General features: G+C 40.7%; 1 protein-coding gene across 1 annotated transcript; it reads right to left on the reverse strand.

The window, feature by feature from the left end:
• Positions 1 to 9,962: 9,962 nt before the first annotated feature.
• Positions 9,963 to 23,188, reverse strand: sec63 (SEC63 homolog, protein translocation regulator). The gene is made up of 20 exons (XM_026142502.2): positions 22,921 to 23,188; positions 22,136 to 22,235; positions 20,564 to 20,678; positions 20,253 to 20,365; positions 20,080 to 20,141; positions 19,063 to 19,121; positions 18,821 to 18,871; positions 18,617 to 18,725; positions 18,380 to 18,474; positions 17,989 to 18,121; positions 17,606 to 17,695; positions 17,330 to 17,475; positions 17,059 to 17,206; positions 14,808 to 14,890; positions 14,560 to 14,628; positions 14,271 to 14,426; positions 13,953 to 14,141; positions 13,598 to 13,798; positions 12,218 to 12,322; positions 9,963 to 10,712 (listed from the first exon to the last, which is right to left on the reverse strand). The coding sequence occupies exons 1-20, from the start codon at positions 23,042 to 23,044 to the stop codon at positions 10,575 to 10,577; spliced, it is 2,286 nt and encodes a 761-aa protein (XP_025998287.1). The 5' UTR covers positions 23,045 to 23,188; the 3' UTR covers positions 9,963 to 10,574.
• Between the last annotated feature and the right edge of the window lie 2,735 nt (positions 23,189 to 25,923).

A 25,923-nucleotide genomic window follows, 5' to 3' on the forward strand; every position in this document is an offset into this window, starting at 1 on the left:
TGGCCTGAGTGCGCAGAAGTGAGAGCCATAAATCATAAAAGTAATTACGCGGTGAGATTAATCCTGATGTCCCTCTTCAATCAGTCCTGTCTCATTACGGCACATCACATTAGAGACATAGACAGACTGAGACAGAACAGATAATCATCTTTTACTTAAAAAAGAATTGGATATGAGGGGTGGGAGCCCATTAACACTCACCGAGTCAATATGAGACAGCGCCAGTTTTTGGGGGGTTTTTTGCAGGCAAGCAGAAAGATTTTCAGCATTGCACGGGACCCACCACTCCCACCCAGACCCCCAAACACAATACGGTTGGGATCGCAGCCTAATTTGTTTATGGCTAATAAAACAATTAAGCAATCAGTGAACCCCTGCATGCGATTTTATTTTCCTGCTGAGGGACATCGGAAGTCAAATGTTGGAGGGAGCCTGGTGTTACAGACTCAGTCATGCAGCGACGATCAGCAGTGATTAGCATAACATAATCACTGGCTTCGGGGCATGGAGATTTGTATCCGCTTTCACTTACGCAGAGGGGACACAGCAATAAAGTGAGTTATAGTTATGCCTCACTAAACTGCACACCTAGACACACACATAAACAAACAGTCTAATCACCGCCTTACAGACACACACAAACCTAAATGCATGCATATAATAAGTGCAGTAAGACAACATACCCTTGCTTGGCAGCAGAATAGATTAGTATAAGTGTGTTTTTGTCTATGTATATGTGTGTATGTGTTTTCTAATCAGTGTAACAATATAACCCCCCCCCCCCCCCCCCCCCGAATTTATTTACAGCTCAGGCAGGGCGTCACCATGGTAACAGACAGTGAAATCGGATTCTGCACCAGCGTTGTGTGATAAGGTGGGAATAAATAAAAGGATAAACAACAATGCGTGTATTAAATAGGCGAGCTCTCACACTCCGCCTGCCCCTCCTTATCTCTGCTGAGCCCTTCTAACTACACAGCACACTTCAGAGAGAAAAGTGGAGGTGGGGAGTATTGCTCTTTGCACCAACTATGGGTCATGGCGGTGGTCTTGGAGGGGGGAGCTCTCTGACATAGACTAAGCCACACACCTGTACACACACATCTGTATGTAAAACTAGGCTTAGATGTGGTCTGTGGTCTCAAAAATATTTGTAGATGTTGAATTATTTATAACATGTGACACAAACTGACAGGACATCTTTCCAATATCCTTCTTATTGTTACAAATTTGCTTTTTTATGCATTTCTGCTTCACAAGGTAATAGGAGAATGTAAAACATACTCCCAGTCATGTCTGTCTACTTTGTGTGACCTTAATAATATTATATATTATATTATAAAATGCATTTCTATTATATAAAATTCTAGATTTTATGAATAATATCAAATTTTTTCATTTTATTTTTGTTGCAATGGCTGGAGTTGAATCTCTACGTATTTAGCATCCATATTTGTCTTTGATATACAATCATCTGCCACTTTGTTAGGTATACCTTTTCACCTGCTTGTTAACATAGCATTTTATGTAAATAAGAAATCACATGGTACTGACTCAGTGCTGTAAATGTGGCATGATTGTTGGTACCAGACAAGTTGGTCTGTGTATTTCAGAAACTGCTAATCTACTGAGATCTTGTACTGATTTCCACTCTAGCTAATCATAACATTACTGTTAAACTCGTACTTTGTGTGTCGGAGTCCTGGATCTTCATACTCTGCACGGCTGACTCTGACTCTGGATCCAAGTTAACCAGATGCCAGCAACAGCGCCCCCTGTGGTCACGTCGATCTTGACGCAGGTGCAGACGCACACCTTTGCTGAGGGTGCCAGGCAGTCTCATGCCCTCAAAGTCAACTGCGTGAGGGCAAAATGCACCACACTGGAACGGCAGAAAGAAAACGCACAGAAATAATCATGTGTACATGTGGCTGATACGCTTAGTTTTTCCATTATTCCATTTGTCAGCATTGATCAAGTCTTCTGAAAATTAATTTTAGACCTTTGAATCCAAAAATGAGTGTGGAAATGGAAAAGAGCAAGCAACTTAAGGACAGATGGAGTAAGACAGAAATGGACAGAGTGAGCAGAAGAAGCACAAAAATTAATTGGGATGCCGATTGGGTAATTATACTAGTGCACGCTCAGAGGTCAAAGGAATAAACTGGAAGTTAATGGGAGAATATGGCTTAGCTAATGATAAAAGTATGTGGAACAATTTGTCTTTTATGCTGTAAAGCGAATGCAATTCAGCCTCCGGGGTGCTGGATTACTGATTAATGTGAACTAACGTGGCTTTAGTCTTCTTTGTACTGAATGGAACAAAAGCGAATGAGAGGGAAGAGCGGAGCCGAGAACTTGTAGACTTAATGGAAATGTTCATATTATCACCCCACGCTGAGAGCAGATCTTGTTTTCTGTGTGTTGTTTGTTAATTGCTATTTCAAGTTTACAGAGGACCTGGTTATATTTATCACTCTCAGGCTTAGATTAAATAATCCTTGCAATTTTTAGCTGCTTTTGCTTTCCTGAAGGCTCCATATGGACTTCCACCAATGGAAATTTAGCAGGGATTCTAAACCAATCAGTCTAATCACAAAAATATATTAATTATATGCAGCTTATGCTTATACAAAGACTGGCACTGCAAAGCTCTATGGATTATCAGCAAATACAATTTGATGAGGAAGAAGAGAGCGTCACAGTGTCATAAATATCCTAAGCCTGGTGACAAAATTAACTTATTTAAATTGCAATCAGATATTACAAGGTGACTGTGTTTGCTAAATAAACATATTGTAATTAATCTTCCCTGTCGTCCTCAAGCGATTCGACGGGAAGGAGAAGACAGAGAGGAAAGTCATTTCCTTCAGACGCAAACAAAACGAGATAAGGAACATCAGCAAAAAAGATTTTTGTGTACAGTCCTTGTAAAATTATTTTCTTCGCATTTCACTCATATCCTGTCTCTCTCCCTCCACTAACTCCCAACGGGCACAGCAGATGGCAGCAGGTTTCTTCCTGTCAAAAGAGAGTTTTGCCTTCCCACTGTCGCCAAGTGCTCAAAAGGGGTATTGTCTGATTGGTGGGGGTTTCTCTCTATTGTTGTAGGTCTGTCCTTGAAATATAAAGTTATATAAATAAAACTGTATTGAATTGAACCCTCTATAATAGGGATGTCATGGAACACATGGGAATCAATTTGATACTAAGTGTGTGTGTGTGGGCGGGGGGGGGCAGTATTAATAGAAAAGTCTTAATCAGAAGGAAAAACTACATATGAAAACACTGCTGAAAGTCTGAAATTTATGCCTTCCTTCACATTTTCTAAAGCCATAGGTGTGGGGATTCAAGTCTTTCCTGGGCATGTTCCGGTCCCCGGACTTTATGTTTAATATCCATGCTTTATAGGATCTGTAATGAATTATTCCCAGAGGAAATTATGTGAAAAAAATTCCATGGCAACAAGAAGGACAAAAACTCTCTCGACAAACATGTTTGAGTTAAAGCTATTTAAACAATCAGAAAGTAAGAAAAAAGTTTAAAGTGCAGGGAAAGGGGGAAAAAACAGGAGCAACTGAAACAGTCATTCCAGCCATGCTACGAGGTTATACAGGACTCCTCCCGACAATCATCTTGACATGCTGACGTGTACATTACAGCATGCTTATATTTGCTAATGAGCACTGAACACAAAGTACAGCTGACGCTTTTACCAAAAATAGAGCATCAACTGAAAAATGACCCAATGATGGCACTTTGGACAAAAAGATTTTCAGTCCAGTAGCTGTCAAGATGTTTGACTTAAAACCATAAATATAAAGGGAAGCATTAGGGTACACCGTGTGTGTTTGTATAAGTGCTCACACTAATACATCCTCAGCATCTGTCAAACATTTCTCATGAAAACATAAGCAAAAGGGGTAAAAAAAATGAGATGACATGAAAAAGGTCACGAAGCGCTGGATGAAGATTTGACCAGATCACTAAAGTCAGTAATGGGGTTCATCTAATTTAGGGTTTAAGAGCGCAGTTTGGACTGAGTGGAAATGACAGAAAATAAAAAGAGAAGTGAGAGGTGGCAGTTAAAGGAGGAGACCAGATAAAAACTGGACAAGGAAATGAGAGAGGGAGGAGGACAACGTGGAGAGAGAGGCACATTCAAATGATTGAACTCTTTAACTCTTTCCTCCATAAAGATGGCGTCTGACAGCCTAACCTGTACCCTTAATGGTGGGTTTTGACACCTCACTATATATTTAATAAAGAGGTAGTTTGAAAACCATTAGAATAGTTTCTGGGTTTTTCCAAAGGCAGCAGGTCTGAAATGTGATAGAAATTGCTTGGCTCAGAAAAGAGCTTCAGGGGTTACTCCAAGTAAGGGGTAAAGGGTTAAAAAGTGCTATGAATGTTATAGGAGCATTGAAAAAGCACAAACAAATTCCAGCTATTTAATGTTTTTTTGTTTAGTTTTTAAATTAATGAATAAAAAACAAAGGAAAAATGTAGAAAAACAACAAGGGAGGGGGGGAGGAAGAGAGTAACAAAAAAAAGGAGTGGGAGACGATAAAACACTCTTCAGTGTCGGACTGTCGGATTCAATCAGGCTGCAGATGAAAAAATCTGCCATGAACCTCAAAATTCCCATTTACAAAAAAAAATGTGAAACATCAAATAGTTATTGTAAAAACACACAAACACACACACACAAATCATGCACCATGAAACAACTCGAATGGAAAAAAAACCTTCAGATTTGATGAAATGCAGTGCAACCGACACACACACACACACACACACACACACACACACACACACACACACACACACACACACACACACACACACACACACACACACACACACACACAGGGGAATGCTTCTGTTTCTGTCTACAGGATCTGGGTCCCATAAGAGCAGCAGGCTGCTTTACCTTGTCACTCTATCAAAACATTGTGTTTTGGAGCTTCGCCAGGAGTGTAGCTGCCGGGTTTTTTTTTTTTTTTTTAAATCATACACTCACAGACAGAACCACACACACACACACACACACACACACACACACACACACACACACACACACACACACACACACACACACACACACAGCTGTTCTTATTCAGGTAAGCCATGAGCGAGACACATGTAGCGATGGAAAAAGCACCAGAAAGGCTCTGATTTTTTTAAAAAAAAGGTCTTTTTTGATTAAAGGCTGCGGCTTTGCTCACGCACATAATCATCAAACGTGCTGCTCGTGCTTTACGAGTGTCACACTCCATCCCTTTGCACTGCAAATCCACCCCATCCATTTTAACAGAGTAAGACATCCATAAATAGGCTGCTTAATACCATCCATGCATCCATCCATCCATCCATCCATCCATTCGCTTCCGCTTATCCTTTGCAGGGTCGCAGGGGGTGCTGGAGCCTATCCCAGCTGTCATAGGGCGAAAGGCGGGGTACACCCTGGACAGGTCGCCAGTCTGTCGCAGGGCTAACACACAGGGACAGACAACCATTCACACTCACATTCACACCTAGTGGCAATTTGGATTATCCAATTAACCTATCCCCACAAGCTGCTTAATAGGTAAAAGTTAAAAAGATTATAATTGCTACTTTTTTCACACAAGGAGCCTGAGATTATATTTTTTTGTAAAGAATCCCTGTGATACCAAAATACGTTATTGCTTATGAGTTATGGTAGAACAAAAAGCCTTGATATTCAAAAGAAGAACACTGAATATGTAAATTAAGAGCGTGGAATTTCAAAGAAGGTATCTGTATTTTATTTGATTTGCCAGTGAATCTCACCAGAAAATAAGACAGAAGAAACAGAAGTGGATTATTGTGTTTGTGTATTAAATAATGGTTTGCTGTCTTGGAAAATGTAAAAGCTTAAAAACCAAATCAAAAGATAACTTTTTAAAATAATTTTCAGCTCTGCCAAGCGTTGCCAGCTTTTTTTGGTAGCCAATGTGGAATTTTGGACTATGTGTATATATATATATATATATATATATATATATATACATGAAAAAAATAGTGTATTTAATGTTAAAGAACCACAATGTCTACATTTCCCAACGCATTTCACAGGTGACCATCTTTTCATTATTTTTTTAAAAAAGCTGAGAGTTTAATGTCCTTCTGTACTCTATTAAAACACTAAGTGATCTTTAACAATTAGGCATTAAATCATCAGACTGAGCTCGAGCAGTCCACAGTGGAGATTTGCTACAATGACGACTTTAATTACACTTTCTGTCATTGATCGCAGGCCCTGGCTTCCCTGGCTTCTCCACCCACCGCTGTACAGGTTGTTTTTTTTTTAGCTCAGGGTCAGCATGTTTATAAAAGGGAACAGCACGAGAAACTCTGTAGACTTTGCTTCTCTAAGTGAAGCAGCCACGTATTAAACTTTTATTTTCAGTCAGATAAGCTGGCCTGGCTTCAACCCTAAAGAAAAACTCCAAGATGTTCAGGCAGTCATGACAGCAGAGGTGAAGCCTTCATTACTGGATGCTTTCCTTCCAGTCATCCTTACTTCTTTCCTTTAGTTGATGAAGGGATTAACAGATAACTGAAAGCATATTCAAATGAAGAGCTATGCGTTACCACTTACACTAAAAAAAAAGCTGTTTGCCTGCAAGGTAGGCACATGGGGGCCCACATGGGGGCCCACACCCCACTGCAATCAACCTTTGTGATGCATGATGGGAAAATAATTACTTTGCCATTAATATATCACACAGGCTATATATATATATAGTTTATCATTATCTTGCCAATACAAGGACAATCAAAGGAGCATGATCCTGTAATAAACAATGCTTTAATATAATTATCGGATCTCTGTTGGCCCAGTGTGAGTGTATTTTGACCTTGCAGGTTAGACTAATGAAATTAGCACCCGTGCGTTTGTGCGCTCTAAGTCCAGTAACGTCAGGATGTGAGAGGGTCGAGTCTGTAGTAGGATTTATTTACCTATGTCGAAGCGGTTGATTCATCAGCGGGGAATCAATTTCTCCACAGCAGGCTGGCTGAGCACACAGTGCAGCATCAGATGCAGCACAAACACCGGGAAAGGAGGGGGGGCACGAGTCCGGGTTCCACCCCTGCAGATGCGGCAGGGAGGCGAGCGAGCTCAGTGGGCTGCCGGCGGGAAGCAGAGCGGCAGACTTCACCTTCCTAACGCGCCGTCCGATGCTTTTCAGAGACAGGAGTTGAAAGATCCTGCAGGGCGGAAGCTGAGGGGGAAAGTGCGACTGAATTGTTGGTGTGCATAATTTTCCTATCTGGCCTTAAAGCTGTTGCCTATTGCGTTTTATCTCCACCGGGTTCAGGAGAGCGGGAGAGATGGCATGGTAAATAAAGTAGTAGCACTCAAACTGAAGAGGTTCAGCCCCCTTTGACAACACAAAAACACCCCTCGGTGGGCATGGAGTGCGGGAGTGTGAGCCCAGTCCAGACAAAAACAACCGACACGGGTCTAATGAGTCATTTGATTAACATTTTACGTGCCTGAGTAGCTTTAAATATTCATAAGGCTTCTGTCAGGCTCATGTTGATGTAACCATAATTTACCCCCACAGTGCCGTTACACATGGCTACATATTGATATTATCCAAATCACGATGCTATCATAGAGAACTGACTCCAAATTTGCAAATTATACTGACAGGGAATTCCCACCTGTTCCTATGAGGAGGAAACCAGTATGTGTGGCAGTTGGTGATCAAGTGTCATTTAGGCCACAGGATTTTAGCTATTCGGTGCTTTAGTGATATGAAAGTAACTAGTTACATTTCCAGAAACAAGTGGCACTCACTGAAAATGGAGTGTATTTATGCCGACAAATGTACGAAAATTATCATAATAAATGCACAGTTTGACAATAAATGAAGCCCTTATTTGATTATAGACATTTTAGGTTTAACTGGCTTTCAAATTCATTTGGGTTTACTTTCGTTTTAATATTAATATATTTATTTCTGTATTTACTTAAGAAATACAAAACTATCAGCCCACCTTTTTATTCTCACATAATTTTTTTACATATTCACTTCATTATGCAAATGAGGATGTTATATAAAGTGGTCACATGTTTACTTTCTAGCTACCAGGTTCATTTAGTAACCTGAGCTAAAGCTAACACCGTCAATCTGCAATAAGTTACGCAATATTCCTTTTAAGACCAAATACTACAAATATAAATATATACAAAATTAAATCCTGTTCAATGCATACAATAATAAACCAGCTCATTTAAAAGATTTTATTTGAAATGATTTTTAAATACAAATAATATAGTTTTTCATTTACAATGACAGTTCCTTTGTAAACAAAAGTGGCAGATAATCATTGGGTAGTCATTTGTCCAAACTGAGGCAACTTGCCGGCCAGTTGCCTGGATAAGGTCTGTCATGGGTGGGATGGCGTATTTTACCTCACTGCATTCTCCCCCCACAGCATAAATCACTGATGCTACATTCTATTGCAGAGTGATAAATACTCAGATTACAATATTACTTGTTAGCGCACACCCGCTCTGAACACAACTACAGATGGGTATAGTTTGCACATGTGAGATTGTGTGAATGCGTATGTGGTGCGAGGAGAGCATGCTTAAACTTTCATCTCTCCCACACTGACATGATACACTAGTAAGCACTGTAAAAAAATAAAAACAAAAAACACACAACTGTATGGATATTTGTGGTGATAGATTACACATTACTGAAACTGCCAAGTTGCCAGGATACAGCAAGAGCCCACAGAATTACTCAAAGTAGCTCTGTTCTTTTTTTTTTCCTTCCCAAAGTCTAACACATGTAAAAATCAAGGTTAGATTACAACAAAACCGGACACACATTTATGTATTACATGATTAACGGAAAAATTATCAATGAAAGTGGGAGCCTGAGCTGCTCTGTGTGCCTCAGAAAAATGGAAAACTCCCAGGTTTGGTTAAAAAAAAAAAACCAAACTACTCAATCTGACATGGCAGTAACTGCAAACCTAAGCCTGTTCTGCTTAAGAAAAAAAACAAAAAGCAAGTTTAACAGTTTTTTTCCCCAGATGAGCGCTGTGTGTGTCTCTCTAACGGGGATATCATACTCACTTTTACACTCACAATGCACATACAACTGCAAAATAACTGTACTTATGGGAGGTATTGTGATGACAAAATCAGTGATATGTATCCCAATACTTATGAGCTACAGGTTATCAAATAAAAAGAAAAAGAAAACCAACACTAAAGATTCTTACACAAGAAAATTTTTTTTACTTCTCTCTCAGGAACCAGTGGTGCATAGCACCCAAGGACTTGTATGTTGCAGTATTTTAGTTGTATTCGTAAGGCCTTTTTCAGACAAGGAGTACACACTGGAATGTGCAGCAAAAAAAAAAAAAAAAAAAAAAAAAAAAAAAGGAAAAAAGATTGAGATAAGGTAAGTAAATATGTAACGCTCTCTCTCTAATACATTTATATATATTTTGACATCAGTATCTTATCCCCAAAAAAGACCGAAGACACACCTTTTAATGTTAAACTAAAAGATGACTCATTCAAACAAACCCTAACACTGCAAGTTTTGTTCAGCTTCCCCTCCAGTTACATTTGAGATCACATTTCAACTCGAGCTCCACCTGCTTTCAATCAAACGTCTTCTCTTTCAGAAAAATAAAAAACATTTTAAAGTGAATCACGCGGGGAGAAGGGGCATCACTTACAGGACTGGCTGCAGATCAGCATCCATCTGTGGAGATCTCTGTCAAAAATACGTGTACGGACAAACGAATGGCTGATTTGACAGTGGAAGTAAGTAAATATCCCAAATGGCTGACTTGGTTGCGACGTCCAAAAGCAGGACTGAACTTCGTGCTTCTGCAGTATAAATGTACAATAGAAAGCATCACTGCTATGGTGCTGAGCATTATTAAAAACAGGAGCAAAGTGTGTTGAGAATGATTTCCATACGGAGATCAGCATTTTTAATTTTGCAGATGGAATTGGCGGTTATACATCCCCACTCCCTGTCAAGAAAAGAAGAAAAGAGCCAATATAATAATAATAATTAGAATTCTAACAATAGATCCTCCAGTCCACAGTGTGTCCATTTGCCATACCTGTACAAAGACACAAGGTTACATACCATTGATGCACTCGCACACACACGCGCTCTCACACACACACACACACACACACACACACACACACACACACACACACACACACACACACACACACACACACACACACACAACAGGCCTGTTAGTATTCACAGAATTCTCTTCCGCCAGCAGCGGAAAGTGAATAAACAAGTCTCTGTAGAAAAGAGAATTTCGGGGTGTCGGGATTCAGGTCACAGTCCATGACTTTGCAAAGGTTAAATGGAGGAGGGCTCTGTGTGTAGAAACTGTCCCCGGTGACTCTGTGAGTGTTTGTGGCTTCGCTGCTCCTCACTGACTGCTTTCTGGCTTGAGCGGGGTCAGCAGTGAATGTGTGGCCAAGTCCATGAGAGGGTAAAGGGAGGAGGGAGGGGAGGGCTGAGCGCGTACGCACGCGCTCAGTCGTTGTCCTCATCGTCATCTTCACTCTCCTCGATGCCGTCGCTGTCCTCTTGCTCCTCGTCCTCCTCCTCTGTGTCGGGGATGTCCCACTGCGGGTGGTTGTCCAGAATGGCCTTGGCCTCGTGGACCTCCAACTGCACAAACACAAAGCACTTGTGTTATCATCATTGCAATTAACACTTTCGAGTCTGTGCATATTATTTAAGGTGATTTGTAGATTATTACAAATGCTAGCATGTGCCTCAATATGACTTAAGATGCTCTTGGAAAACCGATAAGGAAATATTGTAACACAATACTGGGAAAAATGACCTGTGCACCTACATGAAATGTTAAGGATCACATGGGAATCTAGGAAATGTACAGCAGCGGTTCCTGGTTTACGGCATTTAAAATGTCAATTAAGCAAAAGGTTGCTGGTTTAATTCCAGTTACCTGCTGTGGCGACCCCTTGTGACAAGGAAGCAGCTAAAAATATTGGTGTAATGTATGAAGTATATCAGCCAATATTTGCTGATCTATCAGAGTCAGTATTATATCTGCTGTTAAGTAAATTAACACCAAGCCAACTAATTATCTGACCTCGCTCTGATTTTAAGTGGCTGTCTTTCCCAGTGGTTTCCACTTTGTTATAAAACCACTAACAGCTGACTGGAATATTTAGTAGTGATAAAATTTCACGAATGGACTTGTGCCATCACTGTATCAAAACACCGTGAGCTCGTGAGAGTGACCCCCTTTTTTTGTTGTTTTTTAAAAAATGTTGTTAGAAGTCCGCATGCTAATACTTTTGGCAATATAGAGTATATATTCTCCAATATATCTGATTTTTTAAATATATTAGTCTTAAAAATTCTCTCTGTTAGGCTCTAGTAAAGAGCCTGCAAGTGTTTTAACTCTTTCTCGCCAGTGCATCATTTAATTTATGCATTTAGTGCTTGGCCCACATGTTGTGCTTTATGGTTATTATGGATAACCTCCTCTCTGCCTGCAGAAGCGCTATCGGCCACTGACAATGGCTGACAACTTTCATATAACACAAGGTCATTGAAAAATATATATAAAAGATGTAGTGCCAACCAGAATCCCCATTCAAAGATGTTCTACACATTTTTTTGTGTAGAACATGTAAATACACATCCAAATACTGGATGAAAATTAGGTACTAAACAAGTCATTTTATAGTATGTCTATCCGACATTGGCATTGACATTTTTTCCACTGCAAGCACCACATGCTTTCAGAATGAAACCAATCTCATATTAGGTTCAAGTCTAATTTGAATAACATTGATTTGAAGATCCTGCATTTTAAGATAAAGGTGAGCAGCTATGAAATAAATAAATTCTTGACCGGTAGAAGAAACACCAAACCTTAAGTGCACTTAAAGTGAACTGCCTACAACAATACAAATCATATTGCTTCTGGCTAGCAGTCAATACCCTCATTCCTAACATCTTGGCAGCAATCAATACCATTGTTCAGTGAGCCTCAGCTACATTTGGCTGCAGCTGGTGGGTTTATTATTCCAGCCACTTTGGTAGCGAAAACCCATCATATCCCGGACAATTTGAACTGATTGGCTGACGGAAGGCCCCCCCATTTACACACACTAATAAAAAGGCACACACATACACACCTTGAGTGGTTTGATCTGGTCCAGTCCTAAGTAGGAATCAGAACGAAGGATAACAGAATATTGGTAGTTGCCCGTTTTGGAGGGGGCTGAAAACTTGAGCTCCACCTGGAAAAAAAACCATGGAGACACACACACACACACATATAAACATGTTAATTTCATGTTTCTTGATTTGATGGTGTAAAAGAGAGATTAAAACTCCCTTTAACCAAATCTAATCACAGAAGCATTCAATGTGCAGTATATAACTGTATGACTCAGAGCACTATTGTTTTATGTATTAATTATAGCTGCAATGCTGGATTGTGGCCAAAATCCTGCGATTGATGCGAAAATACAATAGTCTCCATGTAAACAAAGCCGACCTGTTTCCATCCCCATAGAAACCACTAATGCAAGCACCAAAAGGAGGCAAAGGACAAACGCTGTGAATATTATAAACTTCTGCAATCTGCTGTCACCAATGATGTACAATCATCTAGCAGCAGAGGGCCACAGCGTGGTAGGTAATTACAAATGAACTGCCGCACGATGATGGGGTCCAACTGTAAATATTAGACCAACATTGCCTCAGGCTATGATTACTATGTTGCGCAATTACATATGGAAAACAGCTCATTACGAGCACAATGAACCTAATTATTATTCAGCGTGCGAGCAGAGAATGAGCTGTGATCATAGCCACTATTAACTGTCCTGGCCAGAGATGAAAGCACGGCGTATTAACAGTCATGCAGCGAGAAACAACAGAAGGAACTGCTGAAGTGACAGGCTAATGGATTTCTTGACAGTGACCTGCAACGCCTCTTATTACCATCCTTGAGAGCGGGGGTGGCCAGTCATGCACGCTTAAAAACGGCCTTGTTAAGCTTTTACCTTCACATCAGTCTGTGCTGGTGCTGCTGAGCACCAGGATCAGTGGTGCAAATTGTGCAAAACAAACACAGACACACACTACTCTGAGGAAATAATGACAAGTGACACAAGTGCAAAGGGTTGCTTAGCAACAGCATGTGCAAGGGGTTACAAGAAACATAAGCACACACTAACTTATTAAGACCTTTTTACCTCACATGCATTACTGTGTAATCCAAACGATACTCACAAAGTATTTTGATACAAACACAATGAACTGACTGTACAGTGCTGGATCTGATGATCGTGTACATTTCTACTTTTTTAATTAAAAACAATAACAATATAAAATCATACAATTTAAAATAACAATTGTGCTGATTAATTAAGTGTAAATTATCGACCATGATGTCACCGCGTCAAATTATTTCTATGAAAAGATCCCAAATTCTCCAAAGAGTCATCTGGCACAGGCACACGCTCACTTCCTGTGTGTCAGTTAAAATTCTAGTGCGGCAATCTCACCTCTTCTGTGTCTTTTAGCGTGCACACGTGACTGGGCATGGAGACGAGGGTATGCTCTCGGCGGTCAGCAATGTAGAGCCACCACCACTCCTGCTTCTCCTCTGGAAAGTAGAGACTGTAGACCGGGTGTGTCACCTTTGACTTGGTTTCTAGCAGGGCCCGCTCTCGCCGCTGGATGCTTTGTTGCAACGCTTCCCACTCCTGACAGGGAGGGGAGAAAAGAGTGACGGTTAGATTGGATAGAGCCTTTCCCTTCCATTTATCAGCTGGACCTTAACACTATAGGCTTTTAAGTGATAAAGCTCCTGCTGCTAAACCTACGAATGACATATGCATCCGATTAACGCTCTCTGACCTCCTCGTCGTCGCCAGCCATCTCGTCGACTTCTGTGTCGCTCTGTTTGTCGCTGTCTTCGTCTCTTTCGCTCGGAGAATCCTTGTTGGCTTCGCCCTCGTCTGACTCGCTGCCTTTGTCTGACCCATCATCATCTTCCTCCTTTGTCGCCACAGTTGCTGCTGCTGTTGTTGTTGTTGTTGCGGCTTCCTGCGACACCAGTATCAATAATGAAAAGTTATGCTGAAAGCACTGTTGTTTTAAATAATCATCTGACAGTAGGTGGATGCTGGTGTTAGTTTAATTCAGGTGTAACTAACTGAGTGAGTGGCTGCTTACATTTCCTGCCACGGTGCCATTGGCCTGCTTGTTTTTGGCAGGAGCAGGAGTGGCTTTCTTCTTGGTTAACTTTTTCTTCTTGGACTTGGCTGTCTTTTTAGCCCCTTTATTCTTGTTCTGCCACACTTTGGGTTTGGCTTTACTTGTGTCTCCTTGCTTCATATCAGACACACAAAAAAAGAAAACGTGAACATGATTCTTTGAACCATTAAACTTTTACAGCTTTTAAGTTGCCCAAGCAAACTGAACATAAACTGAGCCGAAATGGTTTCTGCATGTGTGATCTTACCGCTTCCTCTGTAGTGGCAGTCTCATCTCCTTGACACGGCACTGGCTCTTGCTCTTGTTCAAACATGTCCTACACACACATCAACAAGCAGAGTTAACTGATGCTATCCAGCCATGTTTTCAGTCAACAGTGCACTCTAATGGTGATCCACAGTAGTGCATGTGCAAGGCAGCAGAACCTGCTTTCTAGTAACTTATTGTTACGTCAAGTATTACGTAGGTGTTGAGTCACACGGAAACATTTCTTACCGCCATCCGTTTCCTGTTTAAGGTGACGGTTACTGTGACGATTGAGCCTGCCGTGATGTTACTACTGTCTTCATCATCAAGGACTGCAAAAAAAAACACCCAAAAACATTAATGTCTAAAAGTTGAACACAGAAAAACATAATGTGCACACTTGTGCCAAAAGATAAAACTCTAAATGATCAGCAGTTCAGCCAAACCGCACTAAAGCTTACAATGCTTCTTCTTACAGCCATACAGAAACAACCATAATTTTTCTTCATTAATCCATCTTCCACATCTACAGTAACATGAAACTGAAGTCGAAATCAAAGTAACATATTTTTCCCCTACCCTGTAGTGTAATTATGCATCCTCCTTGTTTTTTTATGTCGGTTTTGTAAGCATCAGCTTTAGAAACATTTACCAAAATGAGAAAATATACAAATATTCGATATCCACTTTGTTAGGTACACCTGTTTAACTGCTCATGAATGCAAATATTCTATCAGCTGATTACATTGCAGCAATTCAGTAGATTTGGGCATGTATGGTCAAACTGAGCATCAGAATTAGTGAATAAAGGTGATTTAAGTGACTTTGTTAGTGCCAGACAGGCAAGTCTGAGTATTTCAGATCAGATGCACAGCACTCTCTAGGATTTACAGAGAATGGTTTGAAAAACAGGAAATATCCAGTGAGTGGCAGTTCTCCTGGAGAAATTGCCTTGTTGATGCCCGAGGTCAGAGGACAATGACCAGACTGCTTTGAGCTGATAGGATGGCAACAATAACTCAAATAAAGCACCCGTTACAAGCAAGGTATGCAGAAGAGCTTCTCTCAACACACCACACACGCTGAACCTTGAAGCTGATGAGCGATAGCAAAAAAAAAAAAAAAGACTGAGGGTGCCACTCTTGTCAGCCAAAAACAGACAACTGCAGCTACACAGCCTGCACAGGCTCAGCAAAATGGGCTAATAGAAGATTGGAAAAATGTTGCATGGCCTGATTCGCCTCTGCTTCTGCTGCGCAATGCAGATGTTAGGATTGGGATTTGCTGTAAATAACACAAAAGTATGGACGCATGCTGCTGCTGGTGGTGTAATTGTGCAGGGGGATATTTTCTTGCCACACTTTAGGGCCCTTAGCACAAGCTGAACATTGTTTAGACACCACAGCCTCCTATTGTTGCTCACCATGTCCACCCTGTATGATCATAGTGTACCCATCTCCTGACGTCTACTTCCAGCAGGACAACACACCATGTCACAAAGGTTAAATAATCTCAGATTTCTTTACTAAGTATAACAATGAGTTGACTGAGCAGACCTAAAACCAACAGAACACCATTGAGATTGTGAAAAGGAGCATCATGAATGTGCAGCCCAGCATTGAGTCAATGACATGAAGCGTTAAGTCAGTTCTAAAGGACGAAGGAGTCCAAACCAATGCTCACAAGATGTCTCTATTAAAGTGGTCAGTGAGTTTATGTTACACACACTCCCCCCCCCCCCCCCCCACTTCCGGTTACAGCTTCCCATTCCCCTGAGGCCCCCACAAGACATGACAACATCTACAGCCTGTCACACTGCCACAAGCATGAGCCTCTTGTCACAGGTAGACAGATGCTTGACTCTGCACAGTGATACTGTTGGCAGTTGTAGTTTGGTAGAAAGAAAAGGTTCCTACATGAAACTCCGCACAACAAGATTTGTTCAGTAACAATGTCATGATGTCAATGGCATTTCCTCACACTTGGGGTGTGCACAGTTCCATATTTACATCCAACACATCCAATAAATAAATAAATTTAAAAAATGAGCAACTCACACCAAAGCAACATTAACCTCCTAGGACCTGGCGTCCACATATGTGGACATCGCATTTTGGGTTGTCTAGACCAAAATACTAAATGTTACTCTACAAGGGCCTGATATCCACTTACCAGGACATTATGCTGTCACTGTTCTATCAAAATTTAAAGCGAATATCCTCATATGTGGATCTCATTTTTCTCAGAAACGAAAATAAGGTACAAAAAAAAAAAAAAGAAAAAAAAAAATCATGCAATTCTTTGTTTTTACATTCATCAGATCCCAATCAGCCCAAATAGCAAAGAGAAATTAAAAATGCATGCCATGAAAGAGTTCGTTTCTTAGGAGGTTAATGGATATACAGCACTAATGGCCAGAGAACAGTCTGTTAAAAAAAACAGCAGATCAGACTATCAAAGGTCTGCTATGAACAAACAAAGTGTGTTTTTAAGGACTGACCCTGCAGTTTGATATCCATGGTGATGTGAGGGAAGCTGGCCAGCACAGCCATGACCTCGTCGTACTTCTCCTCTCCAAGGAAACGCAGCATGTTTCGTCTGTCGGAGTCCTTCAGACTCACCAAGTCCTGGAGGGTTCGCACCTTATACTAAAGTAGGGAGGAGGAAGAGGATGGCAGTGAGAGAATACGTGACCTGTCGACCATAAAACATCTTTATCTCCCATTATATTACACACAGTATGCGGGCACATGCAAACTTTCGTTAGATACCTTTTTAGAAATGCAGTATCGGAGGTGCTCCTCTTCAAAGTGAGGCAGCTGCAGCAGCGGTGACTTTGACTCCTTCAGGCCCTGCACTATCATCTGGGTCAATTTCATACAGTTCTCTATGGTCACCAAGCGAGGAGCACTGAAACCTGAGGAGAGACATTAGCATTTATGGAAAAGTATACAAAGATTTCATGATGTTGGTAGCACCAATAGAACTAAAAAAAAATGTATAACAGTAGTCAAAGAGCTGTAATAATGTGTAGTATATATGCAAACCTCTGCTGTTGGCCATAAAAATAAGCTGACAGCCCACATTGATCATCTCCTGGAGAAGCGCTGGAGTCTTTTTCACCACAAACCTCTGATCTGGAACAGAAACATACAACATTTTATTTAAAGAGCCAGTGAAATTTATCAAAAGCACTGAATGAAGCGCTGCATTGTTTATCTGATGTAGAAAAGGATATATTATTATTTGTGTTATATTCTATTCTAAGATGAAGCCTCATTTATTAGCTCCTGATAAATGAGGCTTCATTAATCTTTTGAACAACTAGGCCAGATCTACTTGACGATTTCTTTTTTTAATAAAATAATTAAACAAGCATAATTAGTAAAAATGTAAAATTCCAGTGAGTATCATTCAGCATGTGTCCTACCTTCCTCTAATTCCTCAGACACGTCCATGCGGGCCAAGTGAGCTAACACCAACACCCTGGCCTTCAGACTGTAGGGATAGTAGAACGGAGGCTCCTTCTTCTTCACATTGATATTTCCTAATTCACGGATCAACTATGGGAGAGTTGGGAGGCAGTCATTATAACATACTGTATTGTACAAAAATATCATCTTCCACGTTGCGTGCTGAATTCTGGGTTACTGGCAATGAACTTCAATCACACAAGAAATAAAATCGCAATGAGAACGCTCTTTTCCTTCTTCATCTCCAAAACTTCCATCTCAAAAACAACATCTGGACATAACACCCCCCTCAAACCAAGTTTCTTCTCTTATGAAGCTTCTTTCACACAAGCAAACTTCTGTTTTTACCTGCGGCACTTCAACGTTGTCTGTGGGTCTTATGGTTGCTTCTTTATTGTTGCGAGGATCGAATTCGAGTGCTGCCGTCAACACCATGATTAACCCTGGAGGCCAGAGTCAGCCAAAATTACAATTTGTTAATGCAATCAGGAAGAAGACCGAATTTATATCAACATAACCTTTGCTGAATAAAGTAAAGCATGTGCAATGCTACAGAACTTCCGAATATGTGAACCAGAAACTCACGTTTCATGTTCATATTCGGTGTCTTGCACATGAAATGCATAAAGAGCTGGGTAGTGTTGATGAGGATCTGGTCTCCACTGTATCGGATTGAGCGGTACCACCATGTCCCCTAAAGTACAAAGAAAAAGAACAACCAGTATGAGAAACACAGATTATAACAATACAAGGCTTTTATTTCCATATGAAATCATGATGAACACTTACCACAACAACAGGAAGGATAACCATAAAGGCAAGTCCATACACCAACAGCACCTATAAAATGAAAATAAAGCAGTTCGATCCAACCAAGTCTTTCAATTTGATCTACAATAGCCCGCATAGTGTTTTTTTTTTTAAATAAAGTATGGTTTTTTGGAATATAGGGGCTCTCTGCTATTAAGAAAAAATAAAAATCACAAATGAGATTTATCAGTTAACTCTACAATGAAATAATGGACAAATACCAGCATTGAGTTCTTCTGGTCAACAATCCAGGCAGGTAGGGCAATGCCAAAGCTGGTTGCTAGAAAAGGGAGACATAAGAGGCAATGGAATTAAACAGGAAAATTCCCTTTATACATGCTGAAACAATCTTTCTGCAAAAGCACTCCTCTGTGTCGCACATTACTTGTAAGGGTGAGCAATCTAATGATACTGTGTTGTTGATGATCTAAAATTGGCATATGAAACAGTATAATCAGCTCATTTAAACTTTTCTACACCACGTCTACCATGGCTGGTAGTGACACAATGAGAGTGATGCTCACTGGGTGCACTACTGATCCCTGATGTGCAACTTGAATAGCAAACAGAAGACAGAATGGCAGGTGAAGATGACTCCGCAGTGTGGAAATGATTTGGATGCTCAGTAACTGAATGCAAAGTTGGCAGGGAATCTGTTGGGACAACCTGTAATCTAATCACAATCTTGTTCTACCATGTTGAAAATTGATCTTCAGTGAAGGCAGTATCGAAGTAATCAGCTAGTCTGATGACTCAGACACTCGAGGCAACGGTTTAATTTTCTGGGGCTTCAGGTGTGGCCGGAATGTCTAGAGAATAGATAATGGATCAAGACTTCCTGTTCTGTGCATCATAATTGTGTACAAATCCGGATACAGTTTTAAAAAGCTAATAAAAAGTCAAGTTGTTTTCAGATGATGTGACTGTTTAAAGATAGCACAAAGTCTCTTTTTTGCTCTCCTCCCTGTTTGCATGCAGCCAAGCCTCCTCAAAAAACTAAAACTAGAAAACTCCACTTACGAAATCCAAAAGTGTGCTTTCATTCCATTAGTGGAGCCGCACAGACAAAGAGTGTGTGTGAAAGTGGAGCAAACTCTTTTTCGTATCATCCCTGCTCTTACTGGACTGTGCTGTTTCAAATGATTTACTACAAGTTAACAGGTAACTGTTTCACCAGCATCAGTGGAGAAGGTGCACCAATGCATTAAACTGGTGTGCATTAGAGAAGCTTCACTTACCTCCTGGGCCATCAGGGTTTCCATACATTTCCCAGTTCTGCCTTGACTGTTCATTGGTTAGACTGCAGGGGGGAAAAAAAACAAAAAACAGATTATTTGATCAACCTAGAACTCTGGGCTAGAAGATGTAATCTGGCTGGCATGAACAAAGTCAAAACCACAATGATACTTACGCAGCATAAGCCTTAGCAATTCTCATGAATGTGGCCTCATCGCCACCTTTGTCGGGGTGATACTTGAGTGACAGTACACGGTACTGCTTCTTGATTTCTGACAGCGATGCACCCTGAAACACAAATACACCACATGTAATGTAGGTAACAAAGACAATCAGCCCTAATTTAAAGAAGACTGAGAAGTCCCAGAAATCCAGAAAGACACGTTTTGAGCTTGAGTGAGATGTGGAAGTAATACAAAAAATAAAAATGTAACATTAAGGACTTCAGTGGCTTTGCAATAAACCATTTGTTTTGTGTGTGTTTACCGGGTCCAAGCTGAGGACTTCATATGGATTATACTCCTGGTACTCTCTGTCCAGCTTAGACACCTTGTAGGCCAGCAGCAAAAACACGAGCCACCCAAATAACAAGGCTGCTTTCCTGAAAATGTCAGCACACAAACAGGAAACATGAATAAACATCTGGGCTATAGAGCCCACATGAGACATCTGTCATTTTCAGAAACACTTCCAATGACTAGATCACATTAATATAACACTGCAACTGAAATGATCTTTACCATTTAAAGCTACAAACATTCTATCATAATTTGAAACACTAAAAGCAAATTTCAACCCAACACATCCAAACACAAGGACATGCCACGTTCTGACATTGTTGTTTGTTTAATATTTATGCGTTGAAGTTGAACTTGTTACCATGACAATGACAAAAACCTGTGGCCTGCTCTGCAGCATCTGTTGCCATGACGACAGCTCACTAGCCAGAGTTGTCTGAGTTGCTCGACCAGAGAAATACATGATGGATTCTTATAATAAACACGATCCCGATGATACACTTGTGAGAGGGAAACAGATACTGAGATTTTGAGAGTGAGGCTGAGATGATCGCTTTGATTTTTTCCACCTCGGTAAACAAGCTGTGTGCTTCCACCGTCTTCTGTACGAAGAGCAGCCAAGCAAGGGAAGGCTTTATAAATGCCAGTTGTTAAATACTGGGCGTAAATACAGGATGTGGGTCTAGTGAAGGCGCGAGAGAGGAGTAAGTGGGAGTAAGAAGCTGTTAAACCACGCAGAGCGAATAAACAGCTCTTAGAAGACAGGGTGATGTTAAGATAAATGTTAAGCAGTGCAGCTAAATGTTTACAGCCACAGCACAAGTCACATGCAAACAACAGAAACTGCACTCATGCCAAAAGCAAGTTCTTATACGCACGCAGAAAGAGAATATTCAGTCTGACCATAACATATACCGCAACACATTCTGTGTCAAGCTGCATAAACCATCGGAGTGAATCTATATGCTGTCAGAAACAGGTACAGTATCGAGACGATGTCTGAGTGATCACAGTGTTAACAGCTTGGGTTAGTCAATCCTAAATAACAGCAGCGATGTGACGTTCAACAAGCAGGCAAACAACCAAGCATGCAAGCTTGTTATTATACTGTCCAGGAAGTGTTGTCCAAATATAAGTCAACATATTTATATGCAAGTCGTGATCCTCTTTCAGCTGGTCCCTTTAGCGGTCACCAAAGCAAATCATATGCCTCCTTGTCACCCTAGCCCTAGCTTCCACACCAACCCTCTGAATTCCACCTTCACTACATCCGTGAATCTTCCCTGTAAAGAATACAAAGATAGTGTTATGAAGGACTTCAAACTAAAACTTCTTATGGCTTCGGTGTAACGCATGATAGAGTCCCATTCATAACTGAAGTCTCGAACCAGTTATAAATAAGACATTCGCTTTCATAGATGTTACCTCCAGAAAAATTCTTTAGAAAGGGAAGCTGAGGAAATCCACCAAACAACAAGAAAAGCACGTGTGGGACGAGCTACTATAAGTACAAACCCAAAGTTCAATTCAGCAGACTCACTTTAGTGTTGGCACGATGCTCTGCTGCGACTTCATCAGCCTGAGCCGATACCACAGACACCTGCCGTGCACCCTCCGTAGGCTCTTTAGGCGCAGTTGTTCTGAGACAAGAGGAAGCACATTAGCAGTATGAAAACAGCCACAATCAGTATGCATAACAACAATGCAACAATTCAGTGAGATTGCCTGGCTGCACAGAGCCACTACTGTGCCAGGGGGAGGGTTTATTAATGTTGTTTACTTCAATCAGCTCGAATTTTGTATTTCTCCATCTTCAATCCTATTGCAGAAGATGGACAAATAATGATTTTATGAGTTTAGTGGCTCTGTGTTTATTAACTTCCATAAATTATCTGAGGTCACTACGATAACCGGTTTACCTGCCAGTCAGATTCTCCCAGTCAGCTACTCCCAGTAGACCAGCTGCATAAAGTTTGCTACCATAACTTATATAACAGCTTATGCTGGCTGCATTCTGTGGACTAGCATAGAGTCTCGCTAAGGTAGGGAGCTATCAAGAGGAGGTCAATAAAAGCGCAAAGGAAAGCTTAAGCGCGTGCCAGAGTGACGCTGGCTTTTGGTGTTTTAGCTGTGCTGTTAGCTCATGTTTCCAGGCGCCTGTGTCGCTGGGTTTCACTGCAAAGCTCCTGGAGATAGACCCAAATGGAGGCTAAATCGTGGCCAGCTGGTAGCCGTATACGAGCCAAAATTCCGCCAGAAAACTTCATGTTAAGTTAGACAGTTAAGTTAGCTCAGTTAGCACTGAGCCACACAGTCAGGCCTTACCAGCATTTTGATCCCGGGGCCAGAGGTAATATGTGGCCGGGATCACAATAAGTCCGACGAAGGACGTTAGGAAATAGAAAAAGGTATTGCCGCTGTCATCGTACTGGAACTGTTGCCCGGCCATTTCGTAGCGGCGCTTAGGTCGCCCTTCTTCTCCACCGCTGCTCTTCCCCCTTCAAGCCCAATGTGTGATACCTGACAGACCGTTAGCAATCCAGCCAAGAGAGCTCGATGCTATGGATGCATCGGTGTACGTGGTGTACGCCTGCGCAATGTGGTTTGCCTTCTTCTTTTAATGCTTTAAAACCTTCCCCGCGTTAGCGACCCCTAGCGGTGGCATTGGAGATCAGCGTGTGAATGGTTTCAAGATTCAAAGTGTTTATTGTCATGTGTACAGAAGAAATAGCATTTCTCTGTGCAATTAAATTCTTCCTTTGCTGTCCATACGCAAATGCCAAGTTAGGTAGGGTTGAAGGAACAAGATAAATAAGGTAAAAATAAGGATAAAAAAATAGAGAAAGATAAATAAATAAGTACAAAATATGTAAATGAAGAAAAGTGAGGTATGCAGTTGTCAATGTAAAAGGATGTACAAAGGAGCTTAATGTGCAAAAGAACTTAGTGTGCAAATTGTCCTGATGTGAAAATTGCAGTTGAGGTAGGTCAGCTGTTCAGGAGTCTGATAGCAGTGGGGAAGAAGGAGTTGTTGAGTCTAGATGTTCTGGATTTCACACTTTTAAACCTTCGTCCCGAGGGCAGAAGTGTGAACAGTCCGTGTTGGGTCTCTAAGGATGGAGGCAGCTCTCCTCTGGACTCTGCGATGGTAAATGCTCTGCAGAGGATCTTGGCAGACATCCCAAATTTCCTCAGTCTCCTCAGGAAGTGCAGCTGCTGCTGAGCCTTCTTGACCAGCTGTGTGGTGTTCAGTGTCCAGGTAAGGTGCTCACTGATGTGAACGCCCAGGTACCTAAAGCTGCTCACCCTCTCCACTTCACTCTCCCGGATAAACAGCGACTGGTGAGGCCTCTTCTTCTTACTCATGTCCATGTTCTTCCTTTTTGAGCTTGAATAAATGAGGGGGGGGGGGGGGGGGGGGTGTCTTTATTTGTTTTTTTAGCTATGTAAACATCCCGTGTATGACATGACTTCATATGAAGGATCTGTAAAGTCTGAACCATTAGTTAATTGTCAGTAGTTTATGTGTAACATAAAAGTGATTATAGATCAATTTACATATTTGCAGTTTTAATTCATTTTAATTCATTGCGTTTTGCTACATCCAGCAATTTGTGCAATTTATTGCTTACATTTTTGGGCACTTTGTTCAGGTTTTTGTTTTTTGTTCTAGCCTATTATGTTTTGGAATGTATTTTTAAAGAATTATATAAATATTTAAATAGAACTTCAGCATACAGTCTCACTTAGTGCTAATGCATTTATTAAGTCACTCCGACTGACATTTATCAGGTACAATGTCCATACATATACATATACACATATGCATATACAAACATACTCTGGATATATTCCAATCATCAAGAATAAATGCAAAATATCACAAATGATGAATAATGTATCTTTTTTTTGTATCTTTTTTTTTCTTTTTTAAAGGACTTCCAAGAAGTGTCAGTGATATTGGAACATACTACCTCCCAAAAAATAATAATAAAAAAATTGGATTACACTGGGAGAAAGTTAGAGAGAGAAAGAGAGAGCGATAGGGAGACAGTTGGAGAAAAAAAAATTGTGGTACATTACATTAGTGGTAAGACGGTGTTCTGACAAACCATCCTACTTTGGCAAAACGTCCTACCGTAAGTAGTTTATGCACATTTCTGCTGTCACAGAGTAATTCCAGCACAAATCTAAGTAGGTATGACGTTTTGCCACTTAACTTTGCCCATCAGAGTATGCTTGTAGCCAGGACGGTTTGCCACTGCATTTTACCTGTTAAAGTATGCTTGTAGGTAACATTCACAAAGGTAGTGTGTGGGTGTTATATTTTCTCCAAATATTACCCACTCAGAGATTTTGTAACCTTTTTTTCTCTTTCGCCAGTTCTGTTCTGCAGTTGAAGTTAATGCCTGCTCTCATCAGCACTCTTCAACACATACCTGGAGAGATCTGTGGAGGCTGGAGGAAGAAAAATCACCAACCTGTGTGTTCCAGATTGCAGGAAAAGGAAAACAACTTGCTATCTTGGCGCAACATCTTGATAAAACAATCTCAGCTTTTGATATGGAGATCGGTGTCAAAAAGACCAAGTTCAAAATATGAGATCTTGGCAAGGAAAGCACAGACAAAAGGTTTAACAGTAACATTTAGGGCCAAACACTGCGATCAAAAATCAGCCTGCTGTGCTCTCTTGTTTTGTTAATCTTTCTGTGTTACAAAAACTCACAGCAGAACTCCAGAGAAGAATTCTCGCAACACAGATAAGATGCAACAGGAAGCTCTTATAGGCATCTTATCCAAAGTTCCATTGAGTAATTGGACTTCATGACAAACTCCTCCCAGCTGTCAAAAGAATGGAAATTTGAGACTGCATGACCTTTCTCCTGTTCATCAGGGCTTGTGAAATCACCTTTTAAGGAACACTACAAACACTCAAAATAAATGACAGTGTTCTAATTGTATGCAGTATTTGGGAAAAGTTAATTCTAGATAAGATCTCCCACAAAAATACTCTAAGGCTCATGGCTGGACTATACTCACAATGAATAAGGTGCCCTAACTTAGTTTTCTTAAGTAAGCTGTACTTAGTTTTTTTAAGGCAACAAGTTTGCATCAGGTTCTGGGAACTAATTCAATTTTACAGTTCATTCTCTTTTCTCCCCCTATGCAGGTGCTTACTGAACACTGCTATTGCAGTTAGCATTCAACTGAGCAACCACCTGTTCTTCATTCATCCAAATCTTGTTGTAAATGAACTTTCCTCAGTTGTTTGTGTGTGGTTTGGAAAATCAGAGACCAGAGGAACATTTATAGAACGGAATCAAAGAA

The sequence above is a fragment of the Astatotilapia calliptera genome, chromosome 15 (genome assembly GCF_964374335.1).
Source record: "Astatotilapia calliptera chromosome 15, fAstCal68.1, whole genome shotgun sequence".
Lineage (NCBI taxonomy): Eukaryota > Metazoa > Chordata > Actinopteri > Cichliformes > Cichlidae > Astatotilapia > Astatotilapia calliptera.

Coding starts and splice junctions, on each gene's coding strand:
- sec63 (XM_026142502.2), bottom strand. CDS start 23,044: ATGGCCGGGCAACAGTTCCAGTACGATGACAGCGGCAATACCTTTTTC. Junction 17,696..17,988: donor GTCTGAGGAATTAGAGGAAG/GTAGGACACATG, acceptor TTTCTGTTCCAG/ATCAGAGGTTTGTGGTGAAA. Junction 10,713..12,217: donor ACCAGATCAAACCACTCAAG/GTGTGTATGTGT, acceptor GTGTTTGTGCAG/TTGGAGGTCCACGAGGCCAA.